Source organism: Pezoporus occidentalis, unplaced genomic scaffold (assembly GCF_034315485.1).
Source record: "Pezoporus occidentalis ecotype Australia unplaced genomic scaffold, CSIRO_AGI_Poc_V1 ctg119, whole genome shotgun sequence".
In the NCBI taxonomy this organism is placed as follows: domain Eukaryota; kingdom Metazoa; phylum Chordata; class Aves; order Psittaciformes; family Psittacidae; genus Pezoporus; species Pezoporus occidentalis.
This window is the reverse complement of record NW_026912983.1, coordinates 998,456-1,014,165: the sequence shown is the minus strand read 5'-3', so window position 1 is coordinate 1,014,165 and position 15,710 is coordinate 998,456. Positions and strand designations below refer to the sequence as shown.

At 39.6% G+C, this 15,710-nt stretch overlaps 1 protein-coding gene across 4 annotated transcripts in view; it reads left to right on the top strand.

The window, feature by feature from the left end:
• Positions 1-15,710, top strand: part of CLSTN1 (calsyntenin 1) — a 38,000-nt gene that overhangs the window by 8,714 nt on the left and 13,576 nt on the right. For 2 of the 4 annotated variants that reach the window (XM_062604402.1, XM_062604392.1), the window contains exons 3-9: positions 6,628-6,657; positions 8,056-8,251; positions 10,416-10,624; positions 11,579-11,728; positions 11,826-12,011; positions 13,235-13,483; positions 15,143-15,264. In XM_062604402.1, coding sequence (XP_062460386.1) covers positions 6,628-6,657; positions 8,056-8,251; positions 10,416-10,624; positions 11,579-11,728; positions 11,826-12,011; positions 13,235-13,483; positions 15,143-15,264 — 1,142 coding nt within the window. The remainder of the gene's footprint in view (positions 1-6,627; positions 6,658-8,055; positions 8,252-10,415; positions 10,625-11,578; positions 11,729-11,825; positions 12,012-13,234; positions 13,484-15,142; positions 15,265-15,710) is intronic. The other 2 variants (XM_062604409.1, XM_062604396.1) reach the window with 1 other exon arrangement.

Below are 15,710 nucleotides of genomic sequence, written 5' to 3'. Positions count from 1 at the left end.
AATAGAATTAAGGTTGCGTTTCTATGGTCAGTTGGCTTAGCAGTTTGGAGTACCTTTACATGTGGGACAGCCCCTTCTACTGAAGAAAAGGTTTTTTTTTTTCTCCTCTAGCAAAGAATATAGAGAATGATACATGAGAGATTTGCAAAATGTAGGGCGATTCTTGCGTTTCAACATATGACTGACAAATGAGAGTTTTCTTACAGACTTATGCAGTAGTTTTGTCTTGTGGAAATGCAGTCTTATGGAAGACACTCTTTTGGTTGACAAAGTATTAGAAAACTCTAAAGAATACCATTGGGCATCTGCAGGTATTAGCGGTACTGGACAACACAAGCCTAAGTTAGATACTTGCAGAAGCTTAGTTGTTAAGTAGAGTTTGAGAGTTGAGAATCCCAGTAAAATACTTAGAGGATGTGACAGTAGCTGTTTTGGGGAACATTGCTTAGCCTGGCTTCAAGGAGGAAGTGACAGAACAAGAGGATGATTGAACAGCCATTTAACATGTTCAGCATGCTGACTGCATGGTGTGCTACACTATTATGGCAGCTCAGTCACAAGTTGTTGAAGTGGTACTTAAAGTAACAGTTTTGAGGCTGTAATTATCTCCAAGGCTGCTTTGCAAATTCAGAAAGCTAATGGTAAAGCTCTGAAAATCAGACTTTCTCAGGTGTTGGGTACACATAGCAGAGGTTAAGTAATTCTAACTAGAAATAAAACTGCTCTCTAGGAAATGTGAAGTTTCAAAATGAAGACGCTTGTGCTGGGAAATGCGTTTGTAAAAAGAGGTCCAAGAAGGTTGACTTGCGTCCTTGGAGATTAGGGGAATGTGAATCATCGCTCACAGTTCCCAAGTGCTTTAAATGTAGGCACTGGGAATTTGGCAGCATGGATCAGATTTTGAAAATGGCTGGTTTATACCTCTTGGTGGATAGCAAAGACTTATTGAGTGCTGGATATTGTGAAGCTTTGAGGAAGTACTGGCAGACTATCCCCGAATATACTGAGGAAGTTGGGGCTGTTTAGCCTGGAGAAGAGAAGGCTGCGTGGAGACCTCATAGCAGCCTTCCAGTATCTGAAGGGGGCCTATAGGGATGCTGGGGAAGGACTCTTCATTAGGGACTGTAGTGATAGGACAAGGGGTAACGGGTTAAAACTTAAACAGGGGAAGTTTAGATTGGATATAAGGAGGAAATTCTTTGCTGTGAGGGCGCTGAGGCACTGGAATGGGTTGCCCAGGGAGGTTGTGAATGCTCCATCCCTGGTGGTGTTCAAGGCCAGGTTGGACAAGGCCTTGGGTGATATGGTTTAGTGTGAGGTGTCCCTGCCCATGGCAGGGGGGTTGGAACTGGATGATCTTAAGGTCCTTTCCAATCCTAACTATTCTATGATTCTATGATACTATCAAATTTGCAGAGGAAAATCCAATATCAAAACATCCCTTCAAATGAGAGATGCTTTTCCATCATGTTGATGTAAATTATATCAGCCTGCTTTATTTAATGATGGACACGTATTTAATGATGAACATAAAAATGAGCACTTTTACCAACTGGAAGTTGGTTTTGTTAAACGTTTGTATGAAGATTATGTGGTTTGGCTTTCAGAAAGTAACAATTCTGAGGCAGCAGCAGCAGAACAATGGCTTTAAAATAGTGAAGTTCTAAGTCCAGAACTGTGACTTTGTGAAGAAGTTTTCTCAATATGACTGTTGGATTTGAACTGCGTCAGTTTTGAATGACTGTGCTGTGGGAATCTATAAAAGTGTTTGTCTCCCATTAAATGGAACAATACTTGAATCTGTCTTTAAGGAGACCAGATGTGGGAGAAGTGTTGAATCAGCGTTATCAGTTCTGGCTGGTGGTGCTGTAGTCATGGCCTGGAGTGGAGAATAGCATTGTTCTTGTCCAGCAGCATCTATGTGGGTGTGGAAGTGTGAGAAGCCCATTAGATCAGTGACATGTTTTCACAGCAAAACAAAGCAGTTTGGAGATTAAGTGGCTGTTTCAGCCCTAACTGGTATATTCCTGCTTATAAATCAAATTTATTCAGGCTTCAAAAGGTTGGTATTTAATTAACTGTACCCCCCAGCTGAGCTGTGAAGCTTCTGAGCTGTCTGGAGGTTTCAGATACTTTAAATAGAGCTTTTTGCTTTATTTCAGTTTTGAGATGTTGAAACATCCTGAAACTAGTCCATTTAAATGCTTTGTAGTAGATGAACTGTGGGGCAAGCAAAAGTAGTATTTTATTGCTTTGCTCACTGTTCTGTGGGTAGGATCCTAAAATTCAGGCATACAAAAATAAGCAGGGTTATAAAGACATTTCTAGGGTAATACGGATGGGTTTAAATGTGGAATGACACTTCTGAAAAGGGAGTTTGAATATAGTCATGGCAGGATGCCTCACCATACTGCCCAACGTGTAGAGACCCTATGGAGCCAGTCTTTTGTACCATCAGTGTTACAGATCTGCTTGAGAAGACAATGACTGTTCTCATTCCTCAGTGAAACTTTTCTGCATTACAAATTGAGTCATGTTCGAATTTGATCCTAAATGGTTTTGCTGAAAACATAAAGGACAGCTACATTTCCTATTGTATATTAGAGTAGTTTATATCTAAAATCAGTTCGATGTCTGAAGCTCTCAGTATGGATTTCCCCTTTACTATGCAAAAAGGAACTGAATTTGTATTGCATTCTGGATGCCTTCACATAAAAGAATGTTACAAGAGCGTAACACAGGGTCTCACTAGCAAGGTGTTCGAAATGTTTCCCTGGTGGTTTGATGTGCCTGTAATAGGGTTTGAATTCCTCTTCCCTCAGCTCACCCCTAGAGAAAACCACTTCTCAGCCACAGTACTTCATTTTCCACTTACGAATCTGGGATGCAAGAAGTATTTTTGTGGGGGTTAGGAATTTTTTGACTTAGGGCATGAATATGCATAGAGCTTTGCAAGTGATCTTGCAGACTCTCTATTCATTCTTTAAAATGAACCCCCAAAATCCACCCAGAGGCATGTGGGGTTCACATGTGTAGTGGGCAAGCACTGATGCTGTGTCTCTGCTGTACCCCCAGCCCCTGTTTGCTCAGGGCAGGTACTGTGCTGATGTCCTGTCTGCAGTCAGCCTCTGTGTAACGCAGCGCTCAGCTGGGTGGTGGCTATGAAGAAATGATACGTAGAGAGATGAATGAGACCGTGTCATCAAACAGATACAGATTTTGATCTCATCCCATCCAGCGAGGGATCCAGTTGCGCAGCTGGTTGGCAAAGCTCAGAGGAAATTTGTTGCAATGGTATTTCAGCCGGTTTTGCACCAAATTGAAGGCATGCGTGAAGTGGCATTTTGTTCTGTAGCTCTCGTGGTACACAGACTGAAATGGAGTTACCCCTGACTGTTACCACTGAAATTGCTTTGCTTTTTAACAGTTTGGTATGGTACTAAGAAAAGTAGTTTTTTAGGAGACATTCTACACATAGTGCAATAGGAGGCTTTCCTGAAGGCTCTCCATGACCCTCATGCAGACTGCTGCTTGGTTAGGGCTGGCAGAATACCCTTCCTCTCCTTCTGTGGTGCGGAGATGCAGCGATGTAGCTGACTCCAGAGTTTAAAGAGTATCTAGTCAAACACTGTACATCCAGTTTAATAGCTTATGTACCTTCTTTATATAATACAATTCAGGATTTTACATCATTATATTGTAACAGCACAGAGAAAGATAAAACAGTAAAAGTGATTGAAACCTTAAAATTCTACCAAATCTTCACGGTCATTTGACTGTGCTACACTAGAAAGGAGAAATACCGAATATCTTTAGGACAGAGGATTACTGTATGTTTTCTGGCTAATGTAAGTTCCACAAACCTGTGTTACCTATAAAATGAAATGTGTTTTTCAACTGCAGTTACAGGTGAGCGAAGCACTGTGAAGTGCTCTCCTAGTCACAGTATATTCAGCTGAACGGTTCCCAATATATCAAGCATAAAATAATTTATAGATTGATCATTATCCTGCTCTAAGATCAGGACAGATAAAAATTTATTTCAGTAATATATCTCAAGTTCAGAATGAAATGAGGAAAAGCATTAAGCACATATGACGTAGCGTGAAACCTTAGGGAGCATGGTATGGGACTAAGCTTACTTAATGGCAGCAAAAGTTCAGTGCCAAGAATTCTGTAGTCACAGAAGAGCCTTACCTGTACTATATCAAAATCTGCATTTCATAAGAGAGATGAAAATGAATACCCATGTATGGGAATATTAGTCTGTAGATTGTCATCTTTGTCTTGAAGGAGCTCTCTAACAGTCTGTAATGTATTTTTGAGAAAGGAAGGGAGCTTTAATTCTGGAATTATTTTGTACTTCAGAGAATTATTCCTTTTTGCTTCTTTTCACTGCAGAGAAGCTTTGAAGAAGGGAGCTCAAAAAGCCTGTTAGTTTGGGAGCTCTGCATTTGCTTATTTAGAGCACTTGCAAGTAACACCAAAGTTTTCATGCATGCTAACTTTTCCAGTCACTAGAACCTTGTCAGTGTAGTCGTAAAAGGACTTTTTGTTAATCTTGCTTGTGTATGAAGTAGAAAATACGATTGTGTTGGGTCAGTTATTATTCTGAGAAACATCTGGCAGGAGTTGAGCTGTACAGTACAGGGCAAGCCAAAGCTTTACCCCTTATAAAGCATCTGGAGACAGATCCTTACCAGAGAGCTTTTTTATGTCTTATGCTTGGAAGCCAAAACTGTAATGCCTGAACTTCCTAGCAGCCACATTGGGGTTGATGCCAGAGTTAAAGGTCACTTCAGATGATAAAGAACTGACCAGTTTTTAACAGCCTTCCCTTCTTCAAAGAGGTAATTGCTGCATTCATCTACTTCTCCCTCTTCCCCCCATTATCAGGCTTTCTGCTTTAATGTTCCCTTACATTATTTTTCTTCTTGCAGTCTTCAAGTTCACACACAGTGCTTGACTCCCAGAGTTACTGGAAGGGAGCAGGGAGGTGGGTGTAGAGGAGTCAGAGATGTGCAGTATTTAAAAGCCTGCAGTTGGAATGTCAGTTCTGGCTGATCACTGGTGTCAGCCGTGAATTTAAACAGTGTAAAACTTACTTGGGTGATCCTGTTGCCAAAACACATTAAAATCTGGGATTATATTTATATCCTGTGTAAGAATAGACTGAAATAAATTATATGGTTGCCACAAGAGTGCATTAAAATCAAGGGCTGATTATAAATCTAGGGATTACCTGAAGGGACTTTCAGGGAGAACCTTCTGAGAGCTATTTAGACACTGGCTCCTTTTAAAATGAAGGCCATCGTGCATTGTAAGGTGACTTGCCTTAATTATGTTTCTGCTTCACTTTTAAGCTGTAAATCTGTCTAAGAAAAATGCTTCTCTGTGACTATAGTGCCTTGTCTCTTTCCTAAGGCCACTCTAGAATGGAGACTTGATTTAATTGTGTTACTGCAAGCTGAAAGGTGAAAGAATTACCAGGAGATCTGGGAGAAGAGATTTTAAGGGTACAGGTCTGCTCTCTTGTACTGGAATTCAGGTCAAAGATGTTGATGATACTTGATATGCTAAGTGATACATAAAAGGTGGTAGTTTGGGGGTTTAACATGATTTCCAGGGGAGTGAAGAGCAGGGACAACTGATCATTAAGTCTGTGAAACCATTCCAGGTGCCTGTCAGTCATCTAATACTGTTGTAAAACTCAGTTATATCTGAGATCTCCTCATAAGTGTGGAAGATCCAGGACGCTGCAAGGCTGTACTTTCCTGGAATGGCTGGAAGGGCAAAGCCAGACTACTTTGGGGCATCCTCAGTACTAATAGTTGCGTACCTGAATCTCTTCTGTCCTGCATTAAACAGTTTCAGCAGTAGACTAAAACTATAAAAGCTTGGGTTGCTTGTTTAACCTGGAAAAGTGATGTGCTGCTAGGAAAATATATAGCTTCCCCCTCTAACTCCCCGTTTCTTACATTAAAGCTTTTATGTTCAGCAGGCTGACAATTTAGTGTGTATATTTTTAAATCATGAATTATGTCAATACTGTCAAGTTTGGTGTTGAATTTACATTTGGCAAATGTGAAGCGTTATACAACCTAAACTGCTAAAAATGTATGTGGAAACACAAAAATCTCATGACTGCTTAATTTATTAGTGTTTTTCCTGGAGCTCAAAAGGGGGATATGAAGGTTTTATTTGTAGAAACGTGGTGGTTTCAGTAGAATAGATAAAAGCTTGTGTAAGTTATTTAGTGTGTCGTCTTTACGTAGAATAGTGTAATACATTCTGATAACTTCTGCTTTCTAGTTCTTCATCAACATGGAATTTGGAAAGCATCTTTAGCAGTTGGTATTTTTTAAAAAAGGGAAAAAGAAAAAAGCCTTTTGATAAACTTAAATCCTTCAAAATTGCACAAATGGCAACCTGGAGTTAAAAGATTGAATCTTGTTTAACAAAACTAAAACTCTAAAATTGTAACAGTTACAGCAAATCTCCACTGGAATTTGAAAGGACAATTTTTCCAAAGCTTTTCTGTGTAATGTGTGCATCTTTGCCTTTTCCTTATTTGCTCCCTTTCAACTTTTCCTGTGACTGACTTGGGTTTATCTTTTCTCCCTTTAGAGAGTTTTGAGGTGACAGTCACCAAAGAAGGTGATGAAGGGTTCTTTCTATGCCTTTTATGAATATTAACCTACTAACTTTGGTTATGAAATGGGGAATCAGCACTTAAACAGAAGATCCTGTCATGTTCTTTTGTCCCATTTATTCTCCCAGTTTTTTTCTATTTTCAAATATATTGATAAAATCTGTATGTAACCGAACCCTTGGTTAGAAATATCTGTAAATCAGACATCCATTTGAACCACTTGGGATTATTGAACACTATATGGACGCTGAAGAAGTTGTTTTGGGGCTAAATAGTGTTTTCTGATATTTCCACTGATAGCTTCTTTGGGACATCTTTTTTCATATGCTTTGGAAAGTAATATATAACTGCTGAAGCGTTGTAACACCTTCCCTGCAGTGTACTTCAGCAGCTTAAAATATGAAATCAAATACATTTTACTGAATACCTCTAGCCATGTTTGCAGCAGGAGTGCATCCTTGGTACTGAGATACCACTGCAACTAGAATAGCAAAATAGTGGTTTATGCTGGTGTAAGAAAATCACCTTCAAGACAGAAGTTACACAGGTGATCAAAATGTTTGTTGAGTGCCTTTTGTCAGCACAGCTAGGTGTGCTAAACTCGCTCCCCATAACGGGCTGACAGATGGACCTAGTGGTGCAAGCAAGAGGTTTTGTAGTATATTAGGTTTAGATAGGGTTTAAAATGATGTATTAGGGACTTCTCTTGCAAGTTTGTTAGGATGAAGAGTCTGAATAGAAGGGAAAGCCTACTAAATCATCCCATGTGAGCGCTTCCTTGACTAACAGATTTTGTCTGTGTTAGCAGATAGCTGTTGAAATGGATGCCTGAGAAGTTGGTATTTCTACCTTTCTCATTCAGTAGTTTATTTTGATTCCCTAATTTTAGCCAGGTACATTGCACAGGAAGACTTTGTTCCTTGATCTGTTGACAGAATTTCTGTAATTATGGTGCTGAACCTGTACTTGAAGCTTTTTCATCCCTTGACTTGTAACTGTGCATTTTAACCTTTTGCTCTGGTCAAAATGAACAAGCTGCCCAGCTATTCCCAGTAGCTTGGCATGGAAGATATTACCAGTGGCCTTGGCTGTATGCTCTCGTAAGATCTCTTACCCTAGAGCTATATCAAGTACTCCTGTGAAATGCCTGTCTACATTTCTCTTTTTCTCTTTTGTATTCCTGCATGAATGGATGCAAAGTAAACCAGTTGCTTGGAAGGCAGACGTATGCTTCTTTTTACTAAAGTTCCCAGATATCACCCATTTTAAAGCACAGTGCTCTTGCTTTGTCCACAGACCCTCACAAACCCTTGGCTGCAAAATATTTGGTCATTTATTTAAGAAACAAAATGAAAGTGTAATGGTTTTGACCAGTTGTAACCTCTCTTACTTTGAATCTGTAGGTGAGATTTGTGGATTTAAAATTCACGGGCAAAATGTTCCCTTTGAAGCAGTGGTAGTGGATAAATCCACTGGGGAGGGAATAATACGCTCTAAGGAAAAGCTTGACTGTGAGCTACAGAAGGACTACACGTTCACCATACAGGCCTATGACTGTGGCAAGGGACCAGATGGAGCAAATGCAAAGAAATCCCACAAGTAAGTAAATCTGTTGGTAGGCTGAGGGGAAGTTTGGTTTCAAGTGGTCTCCTGCTCATGGTGATTTATGGTCTGTGTATTTAGAGTAAATGTAAACCAAGTGTTACTACTGGAAGGCTTTAAGGGTAATACAAATAGCAGCAAAATGAGCATGAGCTGTTTTGACACCTCTTTAGCTGTGTTCTCAATGATCATACAGAATGGTTAGGGTTGGACCATAAAGCTCATTTGGCTCCTGGTAACTGCTTTATCCTTTGATGTCTCCGAATTTGCATTAGAAAGTAGTGTGGGGATAGAAGCAGGAAAACTCCTGATACAGTTAAAATCCATCTAGAGTTGATACAGAGAGTTTGCATGGGATTCCAAGCCATTCATTGTTCCAGAGTTCAGTTTGTAAAACAAAAGACTGGTTTGAGAGGTCAATCTCTATTAAACTTAACCAAAATGGAAATGAAAACATGTTGCTGTCATTTCCAGACAGCCTTGCTGAAAAAAGCCGGATCAATAGCATAAGTTTCTCTCTGCCTAGATTAAAGAACGAGAACAAAGCAATCTTCAGCTAGTCTTTATCTAAAGAAAAAACCACAATCTAAAATGCTCTTTAGAAAATCCCCTTGACAATAACAGTTTTAACACCCTGGTGTAAACATCTGCAGAGCATGTGGAAGATTACCATCTGTGTGAAGAAAAGGGCATAAATAAGATGAGGAATAGACAGCAGCAGTCATCTTGGTGACAAATATGACCTTGTTACTCTATAGCTGTATGCTTCAAATAGCAGAAAGTTATCTCCTTAAGAATTACACTTACAGAAAACTATGTGATATTCAATTTGACTTTTGAAGAAAGATTTCAAAGAGAAATAAAGCACCGTGTGTTTTGTTGGGTTGGCTGGAATTATATCCTTTGGTTTGAGAGTGTACAGTTCCTTCTCTGCACTGTAGAACTTAACCTGTATTTTTCTGCCTGTGCTGGTTGAGATGGTTATCCAAATTCATGGCTGCGTAATGAAGCAGTGCAGATCTGGCAGCATGCTCTGCAACTCTTCTTTACCCACAGCAGGAATGCTGGGTTTCTGAGACCTCCACCTACAAACCACTGTGGAAATTTCCCTTGCCCAGTGCTGTCTGTGTGGGCTTTTTGTGGCTTTTAACCATCTTGGGGTTCATAGGGTCACAGGCTGGTTGGAGTTGGAAGGGACCTTAAAGCTCATCCAGTTCCAAGCCTGGCCTTGAAAGTTCAGCTTGAATTTAGCTTTTAAGTCAGGAGTTTAAAGCTGTTTTGTACAGAAGGCTGTTTTTTTTTTTTTTTGTGACATTTATTGAGCACACAGGATAAAAGAAAACCTTAAAGACTTTTGCTTTAATGGAAGGGCTGTAGCAATCAAATTCTGTATTAGTTTACATTCCATCATTCACCTTTTCTTCTTGGGCATTGGCAGAAACTGCATTATTTTCCTGTTCTATATATACCAGCAATCAATGACAAGTGTGAAATGATGTAATTCAAGCTGCTATGTGTTTAGGATAATCTGGCTTGGCTATATGATGTGTTAAAGTGTTTCTTCCACTTACGTGATTCTTCCATTTAAATTTCATTCCTACATCCAAGAAATAAGCCAGTTTTCACTGTCTTAGCCAGCTCAGTGCTTCATTAGCCAAAGCAAGCTAATTAAATGCACTTGACTGAGCTCTGAGTCTAAGATCAGTCTTAACTGTCATTCTTGTTCACATGAAATAAGAACTGGGTGTTTATATCAAGTACTCTGACAGCAGGAAAGAACTAGAAAGATGTTTTAACAGAAGTAAGAGTCTGTTTTGTCACAGCTGGGGTTTGTTGTATTTCTGTAAGACTGTGACAACTTAATGGTTGCAATACAAAGATTTGGATTGTATCTGCAAATAAACAACAGTAAGCAATAACCTGGAACTACACTGAATTCTGTAGCAGCACACTAGGAAAACATCCACTGCTTTCCTAGTTGGAGTGGTGGAGACTGGTAGTTTTATTAGTCATTGGTCAGTTTGTTCTGGGAACTGAAATCGTGAAGGACAGCTTCATCTGTACAAGAGGGAGCTTGTGCAGGTTGTGAAGGTCTGTCAGATTCCTTGCATGAATAGGGGCTGATGCTATATAGGAACTGACCTTTCTGTTTTATTTCCAGAGCAACAGTACACATTCAGGTGAACGATGTTAATGAGTACGCCCCTGTGTTCAAGGAGAAGTCATACAAGGCAACGGTTATTGAAGGGAAGAGGTATGACAACATCCTCAGAGTGGAAGCAGTGGATGCAGACTGCTCCCCCCAGTTCAGCCAGATTTGCAGTTATGAAATTGTAACTCCGGATGTACCTTTTGCTATTGACAAAGACGGTAAGAAAATCGTGTGAAATGGAGTGGAAATTACTATAATTTGCCACTCTAAGAATAGGACTTCAGACAGTTTGGCTTAAAACTACAGCAGGCCTGGTTTAACCCTTTCCTACAACATAGTTAAATGGAGGTGTTCAGCAGTTTGATAATGAGAAATGAGATGTCTTTCAGTGCCAACACCCTGTGCTGCTGTGTGCTGCTGTCAGGAGCAGATGGTGTGTTGCATGTTTGTTGTTTCTTGGAAAATGCTTTTCAAAATAAAGGTAGCTGTATTATGTTTCAAACCAGCTCCTAATAGGCATTTTTTCCCCCCAGCCCTATAGTTTTCTATTCCATTTTAGTATAGCTTTTAAAAACAGGATTCCCTGTGTGTGCTTTTAACGTTTGAGATGCTCATGATGTGGCTCTGGAGATTACAGTTACTGGTTTTGAAGTGCAGTGATTTGTTTAGGTTGTTCCTTTCCACTGGTAATCTGTGGACCCTTCAAGATCTATAGAACTACTTCTAGGTGTTCAAGCAAGCTGATTAATCACAGCAAACCAGTTTTTAGTGGGCTTTAGTTTGAGGTTTTGGGGATCCAATGGATAATTTTGGGGAATGGCCAATGGGTAATTGTCACAGGTGTGCAGATTGGTAATTTATGTATCAGTTACCACCTCTGAACAGTTTCATTTTGGGTAATATGCTATTCAGAGTCTGATAAGTATCTACCTGCTGTTCTATGTATGTGTGCTTATCTCTGGATTTATGTAGTTTTTAAGGATCTGCACCTGATGTCAGGCATTGAAAACTCAAATAGTGAAGGGCTAATTCACTCCAGTTGTGTCTGTTAAAGTCTTGGGACCTGTGTGAAGTACAGAAGTGGTATCTGGGTGTATTTAATGTGGCAGTGACCTTGAGAAATGAATAGAAATTGATGTCTTGATTATTGCTCTTTTTTTTTCTTTTATCAGGTTATATAAAAAACACAGAAAAGTTAAACTATGGTAAAGAACATCAGTATAAACTGACAGTAACAGCATATGACTGTGGGAAGAAGAGAGCTGCTGAGGATGTGTTGGTTAAAATTAGCATTAAGCCTACATGCAAGCCTGGCTGGCAAGGTTAGTTTCATCTTCTCCCTGTCTGCTTTTAGCATTTGCTGGTACATTCAGTTAAACATGAGAGACTGTTAATATTGTTCTTTGTGTAAATATGCAGGCTGGAGCAAAAGAATAGAATACGAGCCTGGTACTGGTGCATTAGCTCTATTCCCTGGTATGCATTTGGAGACATGTGATGAGCCAGTAACCTCAATTCAAGCAACGGTTGAACTAGAAACCAACCATATTGGTAAAGGCTGTGACAGAGACACCTACTCTGAGAAATCCATTCACAGACTTTGTGGTAAGAATGCTTTTGTTCAGATCAAGTCACCTCTCTGTCTTAGTAGTTTTTCTTTGACTATTCAGTTTGACCACAAATCGGTTGAGTAGATATGGTCTTCATTGGCATGTAGTTTTCTAGCATGCAGTGAAAAGCATCAAATTGGCTGGAGGTGACAAAGTAATTCTCAAATGCAGTAAAGAATCACTTTCTTCTGCCTCTCCACTAGCTTATATAGACTACTAATTTCTTTCACTTGAGATTCATGTTCCAAGAGCTGAAATACTTGTAAGTATAAGGAAGGGTTTATCCATTAAAACCTCTCTGTTTTTCCTGGGGCATGATGATGGAATCTTACAAGGGTTTGAGTCAGAAGGGACCTTAAAGGTTATCTAGTTCCAGCCCCCCCTGGCCTGGGCAGGGACAATGATGGATGTGAAGGATGCAGTTAAAAAATACATGGTGAAAAAGCAGATGGAAAACCAGGGAAGTGTGCTTTGGAAAGAAGGGTTTACTTGCAGGTACATCCATACTGTGCTCATCCTGGGAATTAAGGGCACCTTGGTATCCACATACCCTGCAGTGTGGATCCTGTGAAAAGTTTATGAATTCTTTGTAGCCAATATGGAAGAATGAAGATAAGATGAATTGTCATTAATGATTTGCATCTTCAAATTCAGTTGAAGTTAGTTGAAGGTATGAATATGATCTAACCCTAGAGACCCAGGCTATTCCCTAATGATGTCACTGTGACATTAATGATTTAGGCTTGAAAAAACAGCAGTCTGAGTACCTGCTGGGTATCATTGCTCCTGCCTGTGATATTATTGGACAGTGATCTGGGATGGGATGCTTATACAGCCTTCTTCAACTGGATGGATACTAGTCTTGCCACTGGTGCACTGTTAAGAGAAAGGCATCATGTTCATGGGCCTGAGGGACAAGTGGTATTCATGTAATGGCTCTTGTGAGAGAGTCAAAATAAGGCTCTACAGCTGCAGAGATAGTAAGCAAAACAATTCTAATGAGATGAGTTGTCTACCCAGGAGTTAAATTTATAGAAGTCATTGTGATTATTACATGTTTCTTATAAATGCCACCTTATTTAAAGGGAGAATTGCCTGGTGGTAGTGCATAATCCTGACGGTGCTGAACAATTAGTGCTCAGCAAACCAGTTTGGTTTGAAAGTAGCAGTGACTACTTTAGTTTCTACCTTTTTTTCATTTGAGTGTTTTTGTTGTAGGTGCTGCTTCTGGCACAGCTGAGCTACTTCCACCTCCAAGTAGTGCTGCTAACTGGACGATAGGACTTCCTACAGATAATGGTCATGACAGTGACCAAGTCTTTGAATTCAATGGCACTCAAGCTGTGAAGATTCCAGATGGTGTTGTCACAATCAATCTAAAAGAGCCCTTCATGATTTCAGTATGGATGAGGCATGGGCCCGGAACCAAAGAGAAAGAAACAATTCTGTGCAATTCAGACAAGACAGGTTTGTCAATACTTCAACTGTAAATGATCTCACTGTTGGGTTTGCTTGGATTTATATGCTGGGGCAGCATCTGTGAGATCCTTTATTTTTTTTCTCTAGTTTAGATTTTTCTTGGAAGTGAAATGAATTGTGAAAGTCACTTTTTCTTGTGCTTACCTGTAGTCATGGCCTTAGATTGTCTAGCTTCAGATTAGGCAGACTTGTTTTTCTAGTTCTATTTCAGTTTACATCATGCATTTCTTTGCTGTGGTAGATGACTTATCCTTGCAGTGCAGTCTTGATTTGCATCTCCAAAAATAGCCTTTTTCTTGATACTGCCTAAAATCATTCAAATACATATTTCAGGTTTAGTGACAGCATTTGTTGCTGTATCTTTCTTTATAAGAGGAGATAATTTCTCTCCCTCCAGTGATGAAATTTTTCACCCAGTGCATAATCTCAGTCTCTGTGAATGCTGCAGACACAATCATTTTAGAGATGCTATTAGTAAGAAGCAAATCTGATAACCCTGTTTCCCTAATTGCTGTCTAATGGGGGTAAAAGAACTCTTGGTTTTGTTAGCTGGCACAGTGGATTTGTTCAGTGTATTAGAAAGATACTTCATTTAAAATGCTGCTGGGTTTTTCAAAGGAAACTACATTGAATAGATTTTAAGTTTTATTTGAAAATAAGAAAGATCTAACAGTATTTGTAATATCCTAAAAGCATTTCTTTGAACAGGAGAAAAGTGACTGTCATGCAGAAGTAGGTACAGATATTCTCCTCTTCTGCCTGCCTTCACCTATTCTTGTTAACCAAAACCCATACTTTTGAATTCATGGAAGTGAATGAACGGGAGAAAAAAGGCAAATGTAAATACAGCTTTTCCTGTTTCAAAGTACACAGGAAGCAGACCTTCAAAACAAGTTTTCCTTTCCTATTCCTTGGTTTGCCCTTACCATATAATTTTGGTCACAGGTAGTTTCTGGTAGGACAGATATTTGCCTTCGTTTCAATGGTATATGATGCCATATTGAAAGACTAGAACTAGGCTTGTTACAGGGAGGCAATTTTGACTAAATTGCACTGAACAGCACAGCCAGATTTAATGCGGTCAGGGTGAAAGATTGACATGATTTTGGTGGTTTTTTTCATTCCCTCCTGTTTTGACTCCCCCATGCCATGGAATGGATGGTGTAGCCAAAATGTTTCTTTTCCTTTTTCTTACCTGTTTCTCTAGCATTTCACCTTTGTATTCATTTGAAATGATCAGTCCTTCCCAGCTACAACTACAGTTTTCTCTTAGGAAAGCACGTCTACCTGCCATCATGTGTACATGTTTCAAAACAGTAACTAGATATGATAGAAGCTACTCACTTGGAACAAAAAAGCTCTTCTGTTTGCAAACAGAGCTGTTTCTCTTTTCCTCCTGCTGACAGGCTCATCTGTGACGCGTCTGTTTGTTGTACAGTGGATTACTCATAGGCTCTTTAAAGGTGCTCACCCTAACTACCGTTACAGATGTTTTGTGTTCCTTTTAAAAGGTCTGATTTACTTCCACGTTTGTTTCTTCCAATCAGCTACATGGGAATTTACGTATGAACTTGCAGAACAGGTGAATTTTGTGGGGTCCTGAAGCTTTACAGAAAATAATGATGTTTACTTGAACCCCTCATGCAGATATGAACCGGCACCATTACACGCTCTATGTGCACAACTGCCGACTTGTTTTCCTTTTCCGCCAAGATCCTTCAGAGGAAAAAACATACAAACCTGCCGAGTTTCACTGGAAACTGAACCAAGTAAGTTTGGAAGAAGACTTGGTAGGGTGTTAGAATGCAGTGAAAGCCATTGGAGACCAAACTGACAGTACAATTATTAATAAGTGCTTTTAGCAGCTCCAGACTCCTGGTGTCATGTTTTATAGGACACAACAATACTTATTTTATTGGTGATCGGGTGTCAGAGATTCAGCTTCACCTTTTCATCTTGAACATAAAACGCTACTGTAGTGGTTTTGCTAAACCCAGTGAAACTCATGAATCAAAGTACAAGTCATTGTCTTGAAAGGTAGGGAAATGTGGGTTTATATGTGAAAATACAATGTTAGTCTCTTAGCTGTGATGGCAGTTATCTTCGCCAAATACACCATAAGGTAGTGTGCATGAGAAGGCAGGAAGTATTCCAGTTTATAGCATTAAAATAGGATAACAGAAGAACTTCTTAATCCCTTTACACACTGAAATAA